This window comes from Neoarius graeffei, chromosome 21 (genome assembly GCF_027579695.1).
Source record: "Neoarius graeffei isolate fNeoGra1 chromosome 21, fNeoGra1.pri, whole genome shotgun sequence".
NCBI classification, from domain to species: Eukaryota; Metazoa; Chordata; class Actinopteri; order Siluriformes; family Ariidae; genus Neoarius; species Neoarius graeffei.
Genome location: NC_083589.1, coordinates 28,171,435 through 28,191,144, shown reverse-complemented (window position 1 = coordinate 28,191,144; position 19,710 = coordinate 28,171,435). Strand labels below are relative to the sequence as shown.

Here is a 19,710-nt window from a genome sequence, read left to right as displayed (position 1 = left end):
AGGGCAGCACGGTGGTGTAGTGGTTAGCACTGTTGGCTTGCAGCAAGAAGGATCTGGGTTCGAGCCCAGTGGCTGATGGGGGCCTTTCTATGTGGAGTTTGCATGTTCTCCCCGTGTCTGTGCGAGTTTCCTCCAGGTGCTGTGGTTTCCTTTACAGTTAAAAAACAATTGACCGTGAGTGTGAATGGTTGTTTGTCTCTATGTTTAGCCCTGTGATGATCTGGTGACTTGTCCAGGGTGTACCCTGCCTCTCGCCCATAGTCAGCTGGGATAGGCTCCAGCTTGCCTGCAACACTGCACAGGATAAGTGGTTACAGATGATGATGGATGGATGGATGTACAACATCAGACTGGATGTTTAGTTTTGGCTTTTTCGCTTGGATAAACAACATCTCGTAAATCAGACAGTCAAGCTTCCCAGTGCATTTTCGTAGAATTGTAAATTCATTGCTCAAATCAGGGACGTCTAGTGGCGATGTTCTTCAGTTCGTTGGTACAGATGCCTACAGGTGTAGCCAGTATAGTCTGCATCACACAGCCCACACTTACAGTAAATAAATAAACAACGTTCTGTTGGCTAATCAGTGATGGTTTGGCTTTGTGTAACTTGACTTCCTCCTGAATTTTAAGGCTCATGTAAACAGTTAGTAGGGCGATGTTAGGGATAGCTCTTGAAAGATCCAAGCTGTCTTCTCATCATGTCAAACAACTTCTGGTCTTTAAAAGGCAAGGACAAACGAATGGTCTTCATGTCATCAGAAGCTTGATTGGCGGTAAATGATAGCCCTGACTCAACTTTTTTTTTTTAATCACCAACTCAAACACTGTTTATTTCACTCTGATGATGATATAAACACCAGTTTACAATATCGCTAGTTTTTATCCCCCGCTGGCCAAAAGGCCCGAAGGGGGATTATGTCATGGCGATGTCCATCCGTCCATCTATCCATCCTGGGAAGGTTGCTAACTTTCTGAAATCAACTCCTCTCACAATTTTTGGAGGAATTTCACGAAACTTGGCAAGATTCTTTGTTATATGTTGGCAATATGCATATTGCAATTTCATTAAATTCGGTCACATTTTACCAGAGTTACAGCCCTTCATTAACAAAATTATAATTTGATAATTTCGAGTGTTTTTTTTTTCCTTCTGACATCAACTCCTCTCACAGTTTTTGGACAAATTTCTCAAAGCTTGGCAAAAGGCCTTGTTATATGATGGTAATACACATATTGCAATTTAATTTCATTTGTGAAAATTTTACCAGACTTTTGACCCTTGATTAAATAACTTTAATACTCTGACAATTTCATGAGGGTGTACATTCTTCTGAAATCAAGTCCTCTCACAATTTGTAGAGGAATTTCACCAAACTTGGCAACAGGCTTTGTTATATGACAGTTATACACATACTGAAATTTCGTTTAATTTGGGCAAATTTTACCAGAGTTATGTTTGATTATTAACAAACTTGTACTTTGGCAATTTCATCAATGAATGCTTGCTTTCTGAAATCAACTTCCCTCACAATTTTTATCCCCCACTGGCCGAAAGGTCCAAAGAGGGATTATGTCGTGGCAATGACCGTCCTTCAGTCCCGGGAAGGGTACTCACCTTCTGAAATCAACTCCTCTCACAATTTTTGGAGGAATTTCACGAAACTTGACAGGATTCTTTGTTATATGTCGGTAATATGCATATTGAAATTTCGTTCAATTCAGTCGCATTTTAACAGAGTTATGGCATAGTTGCCAGCGGGGGAGATTGTGCTCACAGAGCACTCTTATAATTATTAAATATAAAATCAAATAGCTAATTTTGGCGTAAATAGCCGAATAGCTGACTTATAACTATTCTCATCTGGGTGCAGATAGACAGTCCTTTAAAAGAATGCTTGGGATATATGAAGAAGAAGAAGAAGAAGAAGAAGAAGAAGAAGAAGAAAACGATTAGTGCCATCAATTGTCACAATTGCTTCATGAACATTACGTTAGAGACTGACTTAAAGTAACTAAATGCAATGCAGTCCCATTTGCTTTTATTAATCAACAGCCTGACTTTATCTGTTTAAGGCCATGCGGATAAATACCTCGCTAATTTGATTGACTGAACGCATCCTGATGAGCAGTGAGATCAAGGCTTGCTTAACCCCTTAAGGCTTCGAGTCATTATTAATTATTCCTCCCAAACCATATTCTTCAGTAACTGCTGCTATGAATTATTCAGTAACGACTATGAATTATTTAGTAACTACAATGAAAATAAACAGATAAGGAGTGTAATTACGAGAGCGAGAAACGTCTAAACCGGTCAACTGATACAGGGAGTTTAAGGTTCACAAGTTTAAGGTGGAATGCACTGCTTCATCATGACTTCGAGATGAACCACAGTGAAATCGGACATAATACTCAGCCTGATGTTTAACTTTTTGGACGAGAGCTCTCGATTAAATCAGACAGACCTACTAGTCTGTCTGATGAGTCTGAATCAGAATGAAATGGATAATTCTGAGCTGTTGGCTGTTTGGTTCATTGAGTTGAGTTTTAACACTGAACATACTGTAATTAATCTACGAGCCTGGCAGCTTTTCAGCCAGATGTTTGCTGTGTATTGACTATTTCCATGTCATTTTACAGTCCATTTGGGAAATGAAATACTCGTAATTTAAAAGAAAAAAAATGCTGAGAAGGGCATGTGAGAAGCAGTGGGACTTTTTTATATTATAATAAAACTCAAATACAGCAATGAACAACACAAAAAATGTTTTTCAAAACACGCATGGACATTATATGTATGTACACTCACTGGCCACTTTATTAGGAACATCCATCCACCTGCTGTTTTCCGCAGTTCTCTAATCAGCCAATCCCTTGACAGCAGTCCAATTCATAAAATCATGCAGATACAAATCAAGAGCTTCAGTTAATGTTCACTTCAAACATCAGGATGGGAAAATTGTGATCCCAAAGTGTGACTTTCACTGCGGCATGGGTGTTGGTTTGAGCCAGATGGACTAGTTTGAGTGAGTATTTCAGAAACTGCTGATCTCCTGGGGTTTTCACACACAACAGTCTCTAGAGTTTACACAGAATGGTGCGGAACACAAAAAAACGTTCAGTGAGTGACAGTTCTGTGGGTGGAAACAAACGCCTTGTTGATAAGAGAGGTCAGAGGAAAATGGCCAAATTGGTTCGAGCTCTTTTGCCAGGAAGGACATGATAGTAACTCATATAATCACTCTTTACAACCGTGGTGAGCAGAAAAGCATCTCAGCATGCAACAGCAGAAGAACACATTGGGCTCCACCCCTGCAGCCAAGAACAGGAATCTTAGAATCAACAACAACAAGTTCCTATTAAAGTGGCCAGTGAGTGTCATCTCATCTCATCATCTCTAGCCGCTTTATCCTGTTCTTCAGGGTTGCAGGCAAGCTGGAGCCTATCCCAGCTGACTACAGGCAAAAGGCGGGGTACACCCTGGACAAGTCGCCAGGTCATCACAGGGCTGACACATAGACACAGACAACCATTCACACTCAATTTAGAGTCACCAGTTAACCTAACCCGCATGTCTTTGGACTGTGGGGGAAACCGGAGCACCCGGAGGAAACCCACGCGGACACGGGAAGAACATGCAAACTCCACACAGAAAGGCCCTCGCCGGTCCCGGGGCTCGAACCCAGGACCTTCTTGCTGTGAGGCGACAGCGCTAACCACTACACCACCATGCCGCCCGGCCAGTGAGTGTATATACGTAATTATATATGTAAATAACTAGCATAACATCAGCAACTGTATCCAGCTTTTCTCTTTTTTTTCCAAGAAAATACTGTAATTTTTGCAGCATCACAGCTCTGTCCTTAGATTGCACGATGTTTGTCAGTTGAGCAGCACATCCACAACCCACAAATACACAGCATGTCTGGTTCACTTCCTCCAGTTGGGGATGAATCAGAGTTTAATTAAGTTTTCAGTGTAATCGAGTTGCAATAGTATTTGCATAGAAGTGGACCAAGTCTACCTCAGGATTAAAACCATGAAAAAAAAAACCCACAGAACAATGAATAACGATTGTTATTTACAATGAATCATGAAATTAATGAAATATTCAAATGAATAAAATACAACCTTTGTAACTATGGCAAAACATGCAGTTACAGTGTCTTGCACAAGTATTCATCCCCCAAACACATTGAAGAAGATTCTCTGGTCAAATGAGATGAAAATTGATCTTTTTGGCCATCATGGGAAATGCCATGTGTGGTGAAAACCCAACACTTCCCATCACCTTGAGAACACCATTCCTACAGTGAAGCATGGTGGTGGCAGCATCATGCTGTGGGGATATTTTTCATCTGCAGGGACAGGAAAGCTGGTCAGGATTGAAGGAAAGATGGATGGCACTAAATACAGGGTGATTCTCGAGGAAAACCAGTTTGAGTCGGCCAGAGGTTTGAGACTGGGATGAAGGTTCACGTTCCAGCAGGACAATAACCCTAAACATACTGCTAAAGCTGCACTGGAGTGGTTTAAAGGGAAACATTTAAATGTCTTGGAATGGCCTAATCAAAGCTCAGACCTCAATCCAATTGAGAATCTGTGGCATAACTTGAAGATTGCTGTACACCAACACAACCCATCTAACTTGAAGGAGTTGGAGCAGTTTTGCCTTAAGGAATGGGCAAAAATCCCAGTGGCTAGATGTGCTAAGCTAATAGAGACATACCCCAAGAGACTTGCAACTGTAATTGCAGCAAAAGGTGGCTCTACAAAGTATTGACTTTGGGGGGGTGAATACCTATGCATACTCCAGATTTCAGATTTCTTAATTATTGTTTGTGTCACAATAACACAACAATTTTCACCTTTAAAGTGGTATGCATGTTGTGTAAATCAAATGGTGCTAACCCTCCAAAAATCCATTTTAATTTCAGCTTGTAATGCGACAAAACAGGACAAACACCAAGGGGGATGAATACTTTTACAAGACACTGTATGCATTGAGAAAAATAAATCAGCTGTTTGTAGTTTATTACTACCCACGTGGAAACAAGAGTGGAAATAAAATTTTAAAATCCACAGTTTTCTCTGGTTTCTTATTTATAATCTACTGTTAAACCTCCCACCACTATATGGCCTTGAAAACTGTACATTTACAAGCCTGATGACAATCAAAGCAATCTCTCACTTGTGTCGAGTAGATGAGCATGTTTCTGTCTAAAAGACCAGCACAAAGGTGCATTCGTAATTTCATGACAAAACAGAAAAAAAGATTGTCAAAAGTATGTGGACACCTGATCATCACACCTATATGCGGGTATTCCACAAAACGCTGGAAGCACACAATTGTCTAGGATGTCTCTGTACACTATAGCATTACCACTTCTCTTTCCTGGAACTAAGAATCTCAAACCTGTTCTAGTATAACAATGTCTCTACATACAAAGCAAGCTCCATGGAGACATGATTTGCAAAGGCTGGAGTGGAAGAATGCGAGTGTTCTGTTTAAACTCAACCCCAGTTAATGTCTTTGGGATGAACTGGAACACTGACTCCACCCCAGACCTCCTCACTCAACATCAGTGCCGGAGCTCACTAATACTCTTGTTGCTGAATGATCCCAAATCAACACAGTCACGCCCCAAAATCTAGTGAAAAGCCTTCCCAGAAATGAAGAGAAGAGTGGAGGTTATTATAACACCAAAAGGGGACTAAATCTGGAATGGGATGTCCATTACATTATTGGCATTTAGCAGACCCTTATCTAGAGTTACATACAACATACCCAGAGCAGCCTGAGGAGCAGTTGGGGACTAGGTGCCTTGCTCAAGGGCACTTCAACCATTCTTGCTGGTCTAGGGACTCAAATCAAAGACCTTTTCATCCCAAAGCTGCTTCTCTAACCATTACACTATGGCTTCCAATAGGCACATATGGGTGTGATGGTTGAGTGTCCCCAAACCTTTGGCCATGTAGTGTAATACGAATGAAGATCGTGTTATTTAATGGTTTTAATCAGCTGTATTCATTTTAATAATAAAAACTAGCAATATCATAAACTGACATTATGACGTCACTGACATCATCATCAGAGCAAAACAAACCATGTTTAAGTAAGTGATTAAGAGTCAGTTCAAGTTTTTATATAGTCCCAAGAGAGTGCATCAAGTAAAAACCTAAGCACGTACAGAATCAGACTGGATGTTTAATTTTGCCTTTTTTGCTTGGATGAGCAACATCTCATAAATCAGACAGTCCAGCTTCCCAGTGCATTTTCGTCGAATAGTAAATTGTTTGCTCAACTTCTTCAATTCGATGGTGTGCTATATAAGCAAGTAGATGGCATAGCAATGGGCTCAACTTTGGGTCCGCTTCTGGCCAATACGTTTTTATGTTGGATAGAAGAGAGCTTGGAACGAGATGACAAACTTCCTCTGTTATACAATAGATACACTGATGACACGGGCAATAATGGACAGTGTCTCTTCAGCTGAGACATCTCTCCAAACTTTGAAGGAATACCATCTGTCTTTGAGTGTTACCATGGAGCTGGCATCCAGTAACAAGCTGCCCTTCCTCAGCTTTCAAATCATCAAGAATGGTTATAAACATGATACAAAGGTTTACAGAAAGTTCACAAAACACTGGGCTCTTGCTGTATTATCAAAGCCATGTGGATCACAGCTATAAGAGATCCTTATTAAAAACCACGCTTCATCGCGCCTATTGTCGATCATCAACAAAGGAGTACTTCGATGAAGAATGTGATCATTTGAGAGAAAGCCCTAAAATACCCAGAAAAGCTCATTTATTTAACCACTAGTCAGTTCTGCTCCAGGATGGCGCAGGAGTTACTGTAGGGTCATCAACTGCTGCCAATCAAGCTTCTGATGACATGAAGACCGTTCGTTTTTCCTTGCCTTTTAAAGACCAGACATCGTCTGACATGGTAAGAAGACAGCTTGGATTTTTAAGTGCTAGACAACATTGCCGTACTTCCTGTTTACACGAGGCGTAAAATCCAGGAGAAAGTCAAGTTACACAAAGCCAAACCATCGCTGGTTAGCCAACAGAACATTATTTATTTAAGTGTGATCTCTGTGATGCAGACTATATTGGCTACACCTGCAGGCATCTGTACCAACGAACTGAAGAATATCGCCACTCAACTACTGGTAAACACCTTAAGATTGAGCGCGGCCTCCTAGACATCCCTGATTTGAGCAATCAATTTATTATTCTACAAAAATGCACTGGGAAGCTGGACTGTCTGATTTACGAGATGTTGCTCATTCAAGCAAAAAAGCCAAAACTAAACATCCAGTCTGATTCTGTACGTGCTTAGGTTTTTACTTGATGCATTCTCCTGGGACTTTATAAAAACTTGAACTGACTCTTAATCACTTACTTAAACACGGTTTGTTTTGCTCTGATGATGATGTCAGTGACGTCGAAACATCAGTTTATGATATCACTAGTTTTTATTATTAAATGTATAACAAAAGCTGTACGGTATTCATTTTCAAAAGATTAATCATGAATTTGTCATTGGCTGTTTTGTGCTGTGTGGTTCAAGCAGCCTAAATGGATGGTTGGGGGTAGGGGTGGGGGCTGCCAGAGAGCCACTGCTGGACCCTTCATCAAGCCTTTTAGTCTTCAACCTGCCTTTAGTTTGGCCAAACACAAGCTGGCAAACCATGGGTTGAGATGCTCAAACTGGTAGACCATCTTTATCAGTTGGGAAGTGTTGGTAGAAAAGAAACAGCTTCTCTATAGCTGCTACTATGGCTTGTTTTTTGTGAAAATAACACAGTTGGCAAGGCAATTGGAAAATTTCAAACATTTACTGATCAATTTAGTTCAGTAATACGATAATGAAGATGGAAAATAATGTGCCAGTTGATAAACATGATCATCACCAGCTTGAGCCTGTGTTTTGGCTGCTGGGAGCTGGTCGGACATTGTAGTTGGACCATAGAAATGCGACATGCAAGGTGCTTTCCACAACTATTTCGTGCATAAATTATTTAAACACATACTCCAGATTTTCTCTTTATTATTATTTTCAGAAGGTTAATAATCAGCTTGTGCTAATCTTACACTGGGCCTTCTATCTATCCAAGCTTGGAACCGGGACTAAGTATGTACTGGCTTGTGCAACCCCAGTGGCTGGGTATTTTACCTAATCTTCATGTCACTGAACTGTAGGGGAAATGGAGCACCTAGAGGAAACCCACACTGACACAGGGAGAACATGCAAACTCCACACAGAAAGGCCCCTGTCAGCCATGAGGTTCGAACCCGGAACGTTCTTGCTGTGAAGTGGTTAGCAACAGCGCTAACCACTTCACCACCATGCTACCACTTTTAAACTTTATCTCAAAATTTAAACTTAAAATTACACAATACGTGAATTCAGTCTAAATATCAAATATTAAAAAGTCAATGGACTGATTGAGGAAAAAAGAAGCTAAAACAGTATGTCTGAAATAATCATGAAAAAATGTAATGTGAAGTAGTCTTACAGAAAATGTAATGCTGAAGATTAATTTTTAGAAAAGATTATTTCTGAATATACAAAATACAAAATGTACAACCTTTAGGACTGGTGCATGATTCACAGAAGTAAAAAAAAAGTTTAAAAAAAATCTAACCCATTAAGTGAAATCTGGCACAAAAAAAAAACACTTTTTTTCCACTTTATTTATTTACCTAAAATAAAGTATATATTCGGGCAGCATGGTGGTGTAGTGGTTAGCGCTGTCGCCTCACAGCAAGAAGTTCCGGGTTCGAGCCCTGTGGCTGGCGAGGGCCTTTCTGTGCGGAGTTTGCATGTTCTCCCCGTGTCCATGTGGGTTTCCTCCGGGTGCTCCGGTTTCCCCCAAAGACATGCAGGTTAGGTTAACTGGTGACTCTAAATTGACCGTGAGTGTGAATGGTTGTCTGTGTCTATGTGTCAGCCCTGTGATGACCTGGCGACTTGTCCAGGGTGTACCCTGCCTTTTGCCTGTAGTCAGCTGGGATAGGCTCCAGCTTGCCTGCGACCCTGTAGAACAGGATAAAGCGGCTAGAGATAATGAGATGAAAGTATATATTCACTACTGTGCAAAAGTCTAGGCACCCTATTTTTAGTACAAACTTTATTATAGATTTTTTATTTGATGACTTCAACATTAGGGCGGCACGGTGGTGTAGTGGTTAGCGCTGTCGCCTCACAGCAAGAAGATCCGGGTTCGAGCCCCGTGGCCGGCGAGGGCCTTTCTGTGTGGAGTTTGCATGTTCTCCCCGTGTCCGCGTGGGTTTCCTCCGGGTGCTCCGGTTTCCCCCAAAGACATGCAGGTTGGGTTAACTGGTGACTCTAAATTGACCGTAGGTGTGAATGTGAGAGTGAATGGTTGTCTTTGTCTATATGTCAGCCCTGTGATGACCTGGTGACTTGTCCAGGGTGTACCCCGCCTTTTGCCCGTAGTCAGCTGGGATAGGCTCCAGCTTGCCTGCGACCCTGTAGAACAGGATAAAGCGGCTAGAGATAATGAGATGAGATGAGATAATGAGATGAGATGAGACTTCAACATTATCAAATCAGTACAAAAAAATTTTAGAGTCCAAACGTTAATTTTCCAGGACAAAATTAAATGTTACAGAAAATAATGTTTGTATCTGAGCAGCATATTACACAAGAGCCCACTTTTCAGATGAAAAAAGAAAACATAATGAAGGCTACTGGGTTTTGGTGCAAAACGAAGAAGCAAGTGTGACAAAGTGTCCAGAAGAACTGTGGCTGGTTCTGTAAGATGCTCAGTAAAACCTACAGCTCATTTCCGCATAGAACTGCACTCATTGTACCTGAAACTACTTTTTTTTTTGAAGCAAAGGGAATTTCATCTCACACCAAATATTAACTTTGTTTAATTTATTACTGTTTACTGTATACTCTTTAGAATACTTTTTTAAATGTAGAAACATTTAATTTCATTGTTTGTGGAGGCATCTTTGCTCTACGGCATTTCTTTTGCATGTGCCTCAGACTTTTGCACAGAACTGTCTCTATAAATTAGAGCTTTAAATTTAAACTGAATGAAGAGTGGACACTACACATGAAAGGGATAAAGGTGTGATGATAAATATAGGGGAGAGTGGGGAGACTTGGGATGGGGAGACTTGGGACAGTTTGTATTCCCATAAATTACTTTCATCCAGTCAGGTTTTAGATGATATCAGAAGTTAGATGTCGCCCCTTAGAGTAACCGACTTTCTTTGGAGCCACGAAGCTGGACACTGCAGTAAGGTCTGTGCAGTTCAGTGTTTTTATCAACCAACACTTGTTGTATTTTCTACTTCACCTCCAGCTCCATTCTATGGTGTAATGTACACTGGTGAATTGGGGATTTGTTCGGAATTAAAGGATATAGGCAAGGCAAGGCAAGGCAAGTTTATTTATATAGCACATTTCATACACAGTGGCAGTTCAATGTGCTTTACAGAAGTAAAAGCAAAACAGTAAACAATAGAAAATAAAATTACATAAAATAAATGGGGAAGAAAAATAATAAGAATTAAACAATAGTAGAAATAAAATAATAAAATGAAGTAAAAATTCAGTTAAAAAAACAGCAGAATAAAATAGAATAAAAGTTAAGTAAAGTTTAAAACATGTAGAGACTGTAAAAGTTAAGAAAGTTTAAAACATGTAAAGATGACAATATTAATCAGTTATAGTCTAGAGCAGGGGTCTTCAATCCTATCCACAAAGGGCCAGTGTGGCTGCAGGCTTTCATTCCAACCAAGCAGGAGCTACACCTGATTTCACTTGTTTAATCATTTCACCCTCGTCTCCAGTCAACAATCAAGTGAGCCTCCAGTTTGGCTGTAATGAAAGCCTGCAGCTACACCGGCCCTTTGCGGATAGGATTGAAGACCCCTGGTCTAGAGTTACCATGTATGGTACTCATTTCCAGACTATCTTCTTTTGGTATTACTGGCTTAGCTTTAGCCTGGTTTCAGTCATATCTAGCAAACAGGCAACAGTTTATTTCTATTGGTGTTCATAAATCATCCACTGCTACTGTTGCTCAAGGTGTGCCTCAGGGTTCTGTCCTTGGTCCCCTTCTTTTTATATTATATGTTTCTCCTATAGGCCAGATTATTCGTAACCATGGCCTTAACTTTCATTGTTATGCTGATGATATTCAAATCTACATCACTATTACCCCTTCCATAGCCTCTGTTCAGCTGCTAAGGACTTGCATCACTGACCTTAAGCAATGGCTGCATAAGAACTGCCTTAAACTTAATGCTAGCAAAACGGAGGTTCTATTAGTAGGTACCAAAAGACAGGTTCTGAACTTCTCCAGTTTTACTTTTGATGTTGATGGCGTGTCTATTAGTCCTTCCTAAGTTATAAAAAACCTTGGAGTTCTCTTTGACTCCACCCTTATGTTTGAACCCCATCTTAAACTAATTACTAAGAATGCTTTCTTTCACCTCTGCAATATTGCACGTCTCTGCCCTTTGCTCTTGGAAACTGATGCCAAAATGTTGGTCAATGCGTTTATTTATTCTCGTCTTGACTACTGCAATTCTCTCTTTTATGGTCTCCCTGCCACATTGCTCAATCGCCTGCAGTACATCCAAAACTCAGCAGCAAGAGTCCTCACACTCACCAAGCACACTGCTCACATCACTCCTGTTTTACAGCAACTGCATTGGTTGCCAATTATTTCTCGGATCAAATACAAAATCTTGCTTTTAACCTATAAAGCTCTTCATGGTTTCGCCCCTTCCTATCTCTGTGAGCTAATTCATTTGTACTGCCCCTACCACTCCCTCAGATCTTCTGTCTGTGGACTTCTGACTGTTCCACGTTTTAAACTGGCATCGATGGGTGGCAGATCATTCAGTGTTGCTGCTCCTAAACTTTGGAACTCGTTACCACAATCGCTTCGTAACTAAAGCTAACTTGAAAACTTTTCTCTTTACCTCACACTACTCTTCCTAGCGTGGCTTTTTTTTCTGATAGCTCCTGTGTAAAGCGTCTTTGGGCTTGTGAAAGGCGCTATATAAATTTAACTTATTATTATTATTATTATCTCATTCTTATTATCTCTAGCCGCTTTATCCTGTTCTACAGGGTCGCAGGCAAGCTGGAGCCTATCCCAGCTGACTACGGGCGAAAGGCGGGGTACACCCTGGACAAGTCGCCAGGTCATCACAGGGCTGACACATAGACACCGACTCACATTCACACCTACGGTCAATTTAGAGTCACCAGTTAACCTAACCTGCATGTCTTTGGACTGTGGGGGAAACCGGAGCACCCGGAGGAAACCCACGCGGACACAGGGAGAACATGCAAACTCCATACAGAAAGGCCCTCGCCGGCCACGGGGCTCGAACCCGGACCTTCTTGCTGTGAGGCGACAGCGCTAACCACTACACCACCATGCCGCCCATTATTATTATTATTATTATTAAACTTAAATTCTGGGAGAAAAAAAACTTTGAAGGATTTTTTTTTCCAAAATGCCCAGATAGGGAGAGTTGGGACAGTTCATCATGTTCCAGTTTTTTTTCTTGTGGTTTACAAATATAAAATTGTTTATTTATCCCTAATGTATCCCCAATGAGCAAGCTTGTGGCGACGGTGGCAAGGAAAAACTCCCTCAGATGACATGAGGAAGAAACCTCAAAAGGAACCAGACCTAAAAGGAAACCCATCCTCATCTGGGCAACAACAGACGACATAACTATAACATTATCAGGTTTTACATGAAGTCAGTTTCATTGATGTTATAACTCTTCATTGATGGAAACTTGAGTGCAAAACTGTTCATGACAACTGCGGTCCTAAAGTTAGCAAGTCAGCTGTCGTCCTCCGACATAAAAGCATTACTGTAAGTGTCCAGAGCGTCTTACAAGTGTGATTTTCGACTGTCCGTATGGGGCCGTCCTCCACAGGAGCGATGTGACGAGAATGTGTGCATGTCCCTGCATGAGGATTAATCTTATTTCATTCCTTCCTGAGAATGGAACTGTTTTGTTGAGTCAGGTTTTGGGTAAACTGACATTTTTCCTATCACTGTACCACCACTGTGTTCATACATACAGTTCATTTAATTTATCACATAGTTTGATAGCGGAAGAATACAGAACAAAGCCCCAATTGATTTTCAACCCCTTTTTGGCATACCCTTCCTGACACAACCCTCCCCGATCTATCCGGGCTTGGGACTGGTACTAAGCGTATACTGGCTTGTGCAACCCCAGTGGCTGGGTATTTTACCTAACCTGCAGGGCTTTGAACTGTGGGGGAAATCAGAGCACCTGAAGGAAACTTATTATGTTACCTCAGTCTACTGGAAGAGGGCAGGAAATGTGTCTGCCTCAGTGACACGAAGAGTACATGCAAACTCCACACAGAAAGGCCCCCATCAGCTATGGGATTCGAACCTGGAACCTTACTGCTGTGAGGTGACTGTGATAACCACAACACCACCATGGTGCCACCCAAAATATGTGTTATTATATGTTACAAGTTTTGATAATAAATCAGAATGAAACATGTAGGATTAAGCTAGGTGCTTTATTTTTGTTCCATATCTCCCCACTATGTCCCAAGTCTCCCAACATATCCCATGTCTCCCATCAATGTCTCATGTCTCTCTGCAAAAAAAAAAAAAAAGACAGAAAAAGTGAAGCCAGAAGGCCGGTAGATGTGACAAGCTGAGAAACTAATGTTGTGTTAAGAGGGTACGGTAATGCAATATGAATGTGATCTCATCTCATTATCTGTAGCCGCTTTATCCTGTCCTACAGGGTCGCAGGCAAGCTGGAGCCTATCCGAGCTGACTACAGGCGAAAGGCAGGGTACACCCTGGACAAGTCGCCAGGTCATCACAGGGCTGACACATAGACACAGACAACCATTCACACTCACATTCACACCTACAGTCAATTTAGAGTCACCAGTTAACCTAACCTGCATGTCTTTGGACTGTGGGGGAAACCGGAGCACCCGGAGGAAACCCACGCGGACAACATGCAAACTCCGCACAGAAAGGCCCTCGCCGGCCACGGGGCTCGAACCCGGACCTTCTTGCTGTGAGGCGACAGCGCTAACCAATATGAATGTGAAGCTACCTGAAAATAATTTCACACAGTCTACAGAAGCTGAAAACTTGTCCCAAGTCTTGCTGCTCTCCCCTACTGTAAGTGCACAGTAATATAAGAGAGAAAGAGAGATGTTGAAACTCATACCTTTAAACAGAAATGCAATGGTGTCATTGTGGAAACCCTGCACTGGGGAAACTCCAGTGAGAGATTCTCCTACATTCAGCTCCTTCAGGATGTCCACATGCACACCAGGATCCAGATCCACAGCACACACTGAAGCAAGCACACACACAACAACAATCAATCAATCAATCAATCAATCAAGCCAGATGAAATACTAGATTCAGATTCATCTAATTGCATAACGCTGACGTCATTGTGGACCAAATCCAAGCTCGCGCCAATCAATTATTCTGCATTATTATAAGAGCCTCGAACCTGACCATTCATCCCCTAGAGCATTATATAACAACAGGAGCCCAGTGTTTAATTCACTCACCTGACAGTGCACAGAGTGCAAAAGAAAACTGGAACAAAGCCATTGTGAGTGAAAAGAAAAGAAAACAAGGCGGAATGGAAGAAAAGGACGACTAGTCCATCTGCTGGTGCGCGAGCGGTAAGGCGCGCCGGCTTCACTGAGCGCTCCGGAGCACGCGCACGCGCCTGATCATCCCGACAGTGCACAAACTTATTGCAGGAGAGAGCATGGAGAAGGACGGGATTCCACACGAGGCAGCATGTGTGCTCCGGTGTGAATGCAACACGCTGTGAACGTCCTCTTCTCTGAGCGCAGAGGGATATGAGCAGGAGAGCCGCAGGTGCACACGCACTCCTCTCCTCTCCTCTCCTCTCCTCTCCGGCCCGGGTGTGAACAGAGTGAGAGCACTGTATGCGGGAGCTCACTGTGATACACACTGATACACACACGTTTCACATTTCCTGCCCTCTTCCGGTAGACTGAGGTAACAGAATGAGTGCGGGAAATACTGTCGGGCATGGGTTCTCAACCTTCATACTTAGCAGTGGCGTGCACAGACGCTCTGGGGGGAAAAAGGGCACTTTTTTGCGCATGTGGCACACCTTAAAGATCAAATCAAATCAAATCAAGTTTATTTGTATAGCGCTTTTAACAATAAACATTGTCGCAAAGCAGCTTTACAGAATTTGAACGACTTAAAACATGAGCTAATTTTATCCCTAATCTATCCCCAATGAGCAAGCCTGTGGCGACGGTGGCAAGGAAAAACTCCCTCAGACGACATGAGGAAGAAACCTCGAGAGGAACCAGACTCAAAAGGGAACCCATCCTCATTTGGGCAACAACAGACAGCCTGACTATAATATTAACAGTTTTAACAGGTATAACCCTCAACTGTCCTCATGGGGCCGTCCTTCACAGGAGTGGGGCGATAAAACTCCGACGAGACACAGGGCACCAGGATGGATCAAGCAGGTCCGAGGGGCAGAAGAGGCCAGCATCTCAATCCCAGGATCAACATGTAACTCAGAGGGACAGATGGGGGGGGAGAAGATTAGACTGGTACCAAAATCCAGAATTGTGACACCCAAAGGCATTTTTGAGACAAAGTCGGCAAACAGTCTTATTTTGTCAATTTGGGTGTGCCGAATTCAAATCTGCAATATGCCGAGCTCTATCTGACCTCTGTTGACCTCTAGAGGTCATTGAACTTTGGGCCTGTAAACGTCTCAGCTGAACCCAGTTTCTCAGCTTTCTAAGGAATGAAATGTACTAAAATGATTAATGAAGTTAGCAAATGGCCTTGTTTGTTAAATGTTTGGGTGCTGAATTCATTTTTCATTTGTAAAACGACATATGACCTCTGATAACCTCAAGGTCATTAAACTTGGCCTATAGGCCTATGCATTTAACGGCATTTTTAAACTGACTTTACTCCCCCAAAAAGAATATGAACAGACAAAAAAACAAATAGAAAGGAACAAATACAACATTAAATGCCAGTCCATGTATAGTACATGTGACTTACTTTTCACAATAAGAATGCCTAGGCGATCACCTTACATAACATTGCATTACATTTAGCGGTTATTGTTTATACAAAGCTACTGAAAAAAGGACAGATTCAGCAGCATACAAAATGTGGGGGCATACAGGGTATACAGGTTAATCAGGGTTAGTATATATGAGAGTTTTTTTCTTTGTTGTTTGTTTTTTGTTTTGTTTTAAACGGGGTAAAGCCTTTACAAAAAACAAACAACCAAGAAAAAAACTCTCAAAAACTGTCTGTTCATATTCTTTTTGGGGGAGTAAAGTCAGTTTAAAAATGCCGTTAAATGCATAGGCCTATAGGCCAAGTTTAATGACCTTGAGGTTATCAGAGGTCATATGTCGTTTTACAAATGAAAAATGAATTCAGCACCCAAACATTTAACAAACAAGGCCATTTGCTAACTTCATTAATCATTTTAGTACATTTCATTCCTTAGAAAGCTGAGAAACTGGGTTCAGCTGAGACGTTTACAGGCCCAAAGTTCAATGACCTCTAGAGGTCAACAGAGGTCAGATAGAGCTCGGCATATTGCAGATTTGAATTCGGCACACCCAAATTGACAAAATAAGACTGTTTGCCGACTTTGTCTCAAAAATGCCTTTAACTCCTTAAATAAGCACTTTTTTGAATTTTGGTACCAGTCTATTATTATAAAAGTCTGAGATTTAACCCTCCTCTTGTGTTCGGGTCGCCACTGACCCGTTTTAGTTTTTAAAGGTGTAAAACAACCACTTAATGTTAATTTATTACATCAAGGCTTTTTGACTTTGCCAGGAATCTCTAGTTGAACAAAATAGAAAAAGACATTTTTGTTTTCCTAAATCTGAAAATGGTCTAGCAAAAAATATAATACTTATGTGCAGTTGTTTCTGTATGCGACGGGCTACTTCACGACAAAATAATTACAGCTTGGGCTTAGAGGGCAAACAATACATTTTCACTCGATTCATGTGTTACCTGGCTGGTGGGGCAGGGGAAGAGCTGACTGACTGCCCGATGTGTTGTCTGCGCTATGACAAGGCTGTGGCTTCCAGGACGCTATGCTGCTGCAACCTCACATTGAATGCACTGCACGCTTGTTCACGTGACAGAGCAAGAGAGACAGAGGTCCGGTGTGTGTGCGGAGGGGGCACACATCGGGACATTATTTTCACACACGCTTTTAATGCCGCGGCTTTTCTAAAAGATCATGTCGACATTGGCCTCAGTAAACTGTAAAAAAAAAATCCAAAAGGGCACTTTTTTGGACAGAGGGCAGAGGGGCAGGTGCTTGAGCACCACCTCGTGTCTATCTGTGCACGCCACTGATACTTAGAGCATTTTTAACATAGTTACTGGGAGACCAGATTTTAAACCAAGTTACACTACCGTTCAAAAGTTTGGGGTCACTTTGAAATGTCCTTATTTTTGAAAGAAAAGCACTGTTCTTTTCAATGAAGATCACTTTAAACTAATCAGAAATCCACTCTATACATTGCTAATGTGGTAAATGACTATTCTAGCTGCAAATGTCTGGTTTTTGGTGCAATATCTCCATAGGTGTATAGAGGCCCATTTCCAGCAACTCTCACTCCAGTGTTCTAATGGTACAATGTGTTTGCTCATTGCCTCAGAAGGCTAATGGATGATTAGAAAACCCTTGTACAATCATGTTAGCACAGCTGAAAACAGTTGAGCTCTTTAGAGAAGCTATAAAACTGACCTTCCTTTGAGCAGATTGAGTTTCTGGAGCATCACATTTGTGAGGTTGATTAAATGCTCAAAATGGCCAGAAAAATGGTTTGACTATATTTTCTATTCATTTTACAACTTATGGTGGTAAATAAAAGTGTGACTTTTCATGGAAAACACAAAATTGTCTGGGTGACCCCAAACTTTTGAACGGTAGTGTATGTTAGATTGATGCTGAAAGGGGGCGGCACGGTGGTGTAGTGGTTAGCGCTGTCGCCTCACAGCAAGAAGGTCTGGGTTCGAGCCCCTTGGCCGGCTCTGTGCGGAGTTTGCATGTTCTTCCCGGGTGCTCCGGTTTCCCCCACAGTCCAAAGACATGCAGGTTAGGTTAACTGGTGACTCTAAATTGACCGTAGGTGTGAATGTGAGTGTGAATGGTTGTCTGTGTCTATGTGTCAGCCCTGTGATGACCTGGCAACTTGTCCAGGGTGTACCCCGCCTTTCGCCCGTAGTCAGCTGGGATAGGCTCCAGCTTGCCTGCGACCCTGTAGGACAGGATAAAGCGGCTAGAGATAATGAGATGAGATGATGCTGAAAGGTAAAACTGAAATGGGATTATGGGAGATGCTTGAATTGCTGGTCCAAATTCATAAGACTGTTTTCTTTGGATTGGAATGTTTAAGAAATATTGAAGTTGGGTTGTCAAAACTGTTCCATTTTCCAAATTATAGACTAAATATACAGTTATTTGATACTATGTTTCACACTGAGCAATAAAATTGAAGATTTTCTTATTTCTTATTTTTCACTGTTTCTTAAAATACATAATATTATGAAAGTTGATAAAACAATAACTTAAACTCATAGTGTAATTTTAGTATTTTACCATACTTATGATGAAGTTATGGTAACTTGGCACTGCATTAACTATGTTGATATTATGCTGGCTGAAACGAGGATTCGTAATGCGGCAATTTGCATCACAGAATATGCTGCAGCGGTGCAGCCGCATGGACTCTGGGGCCTGTGATTGTATTGCCCAGACCAGCTGGTCTCCTAGTGGAAAATCCTTAAAAAATGCTCTGGTTGGGGCCCATTAAAAAAAAGCATCCTTAATTATTTTGGCTCATCTATTCTATTAGAATCTAATAATCTATTCTCAAGTTTATTAATGGGACCCAATATCACTCCCTGTTACAGGTGGGAGCCCAGGAATTAAATACATGCAATAACTAGATAGAACTCGATGTCAATGGCGTCGATGGGGATGCCTCCACCTGGTAGACTACTTATTAAGTTGTGATTTGGGGATGGACATTTGACCTCACAGTAATCTTGACCTGTGACCTTTTAACCTCAAAATCTAATCAGTTCATGTTTGTCCCAAAGCGCACAAATGGTGAAAGTTTTGTGAAATTCCTTTCATTAGCCTTTGAGATATCGTGTTCACAAGGTTTCAGGACGGACGGATGCACGGACAGACGAACAACCCGAAAACATAATGCCTCCTGCACCTTAAGGTGGCAGAGGCATAAAAACAAACTGTTTTTAATTGTAGAAGAAGAAGAGAAGAAACCTTTATTTGTCACATGCACACTTCAAGCACAGTGAAATTCATCCTCTGCATTTAACCCATCTGAAGCAGTGAACACATGCACACACAGCACCCAGGGAGCAGTCAGGGGTTGATGGGGTACCCCATCTGTTGCTGTCCTCATAGTTGAGGGTCGGCGAGCCAGGAAGCTATCAAATAACTTCCCTGAATGCTCTTGGGTGATTATAGCACACCAGAGGGACCCAAACCCTCATCTGGTGGTGGGTACACATACGGGCAATTTAGAGTAGTCAACTGACCTAATCCACATGTCTTCGGACTGTGGGGGAAACCGGAGCACCT

The 19,710-nt window shown here is 41.7% G+C and overlaps 1 protein-coding gene across 1 annotated transcript in view; it reads right to left on the bottom strand.

The window, feature by feature from the left end:
* Positions 1-14,654, bottom strand: part of nell2b (neural EGFL like 2b) — a 199,942-nt gene extending 185,288 nt beyond the window's left edge. Inside the window, exons 1-2 of the mRNA XM_060903607.1 lie at positions 14,612-14,654; positions 14,257-14,385 (exon numbers count right to left, since the gene is read on the bottom strand). Coding sequence (XP_060759590.1) covers positions 14,257-14,385; positions 14,612-14,654 — 172 coding nt within the window. The remainder of the gene's footprint in view (positions 1-14,256; positions 14,386-14,611) is intronic.
* Positions 14,655-19,710: the final 5,056 nt, after the last annotated feature.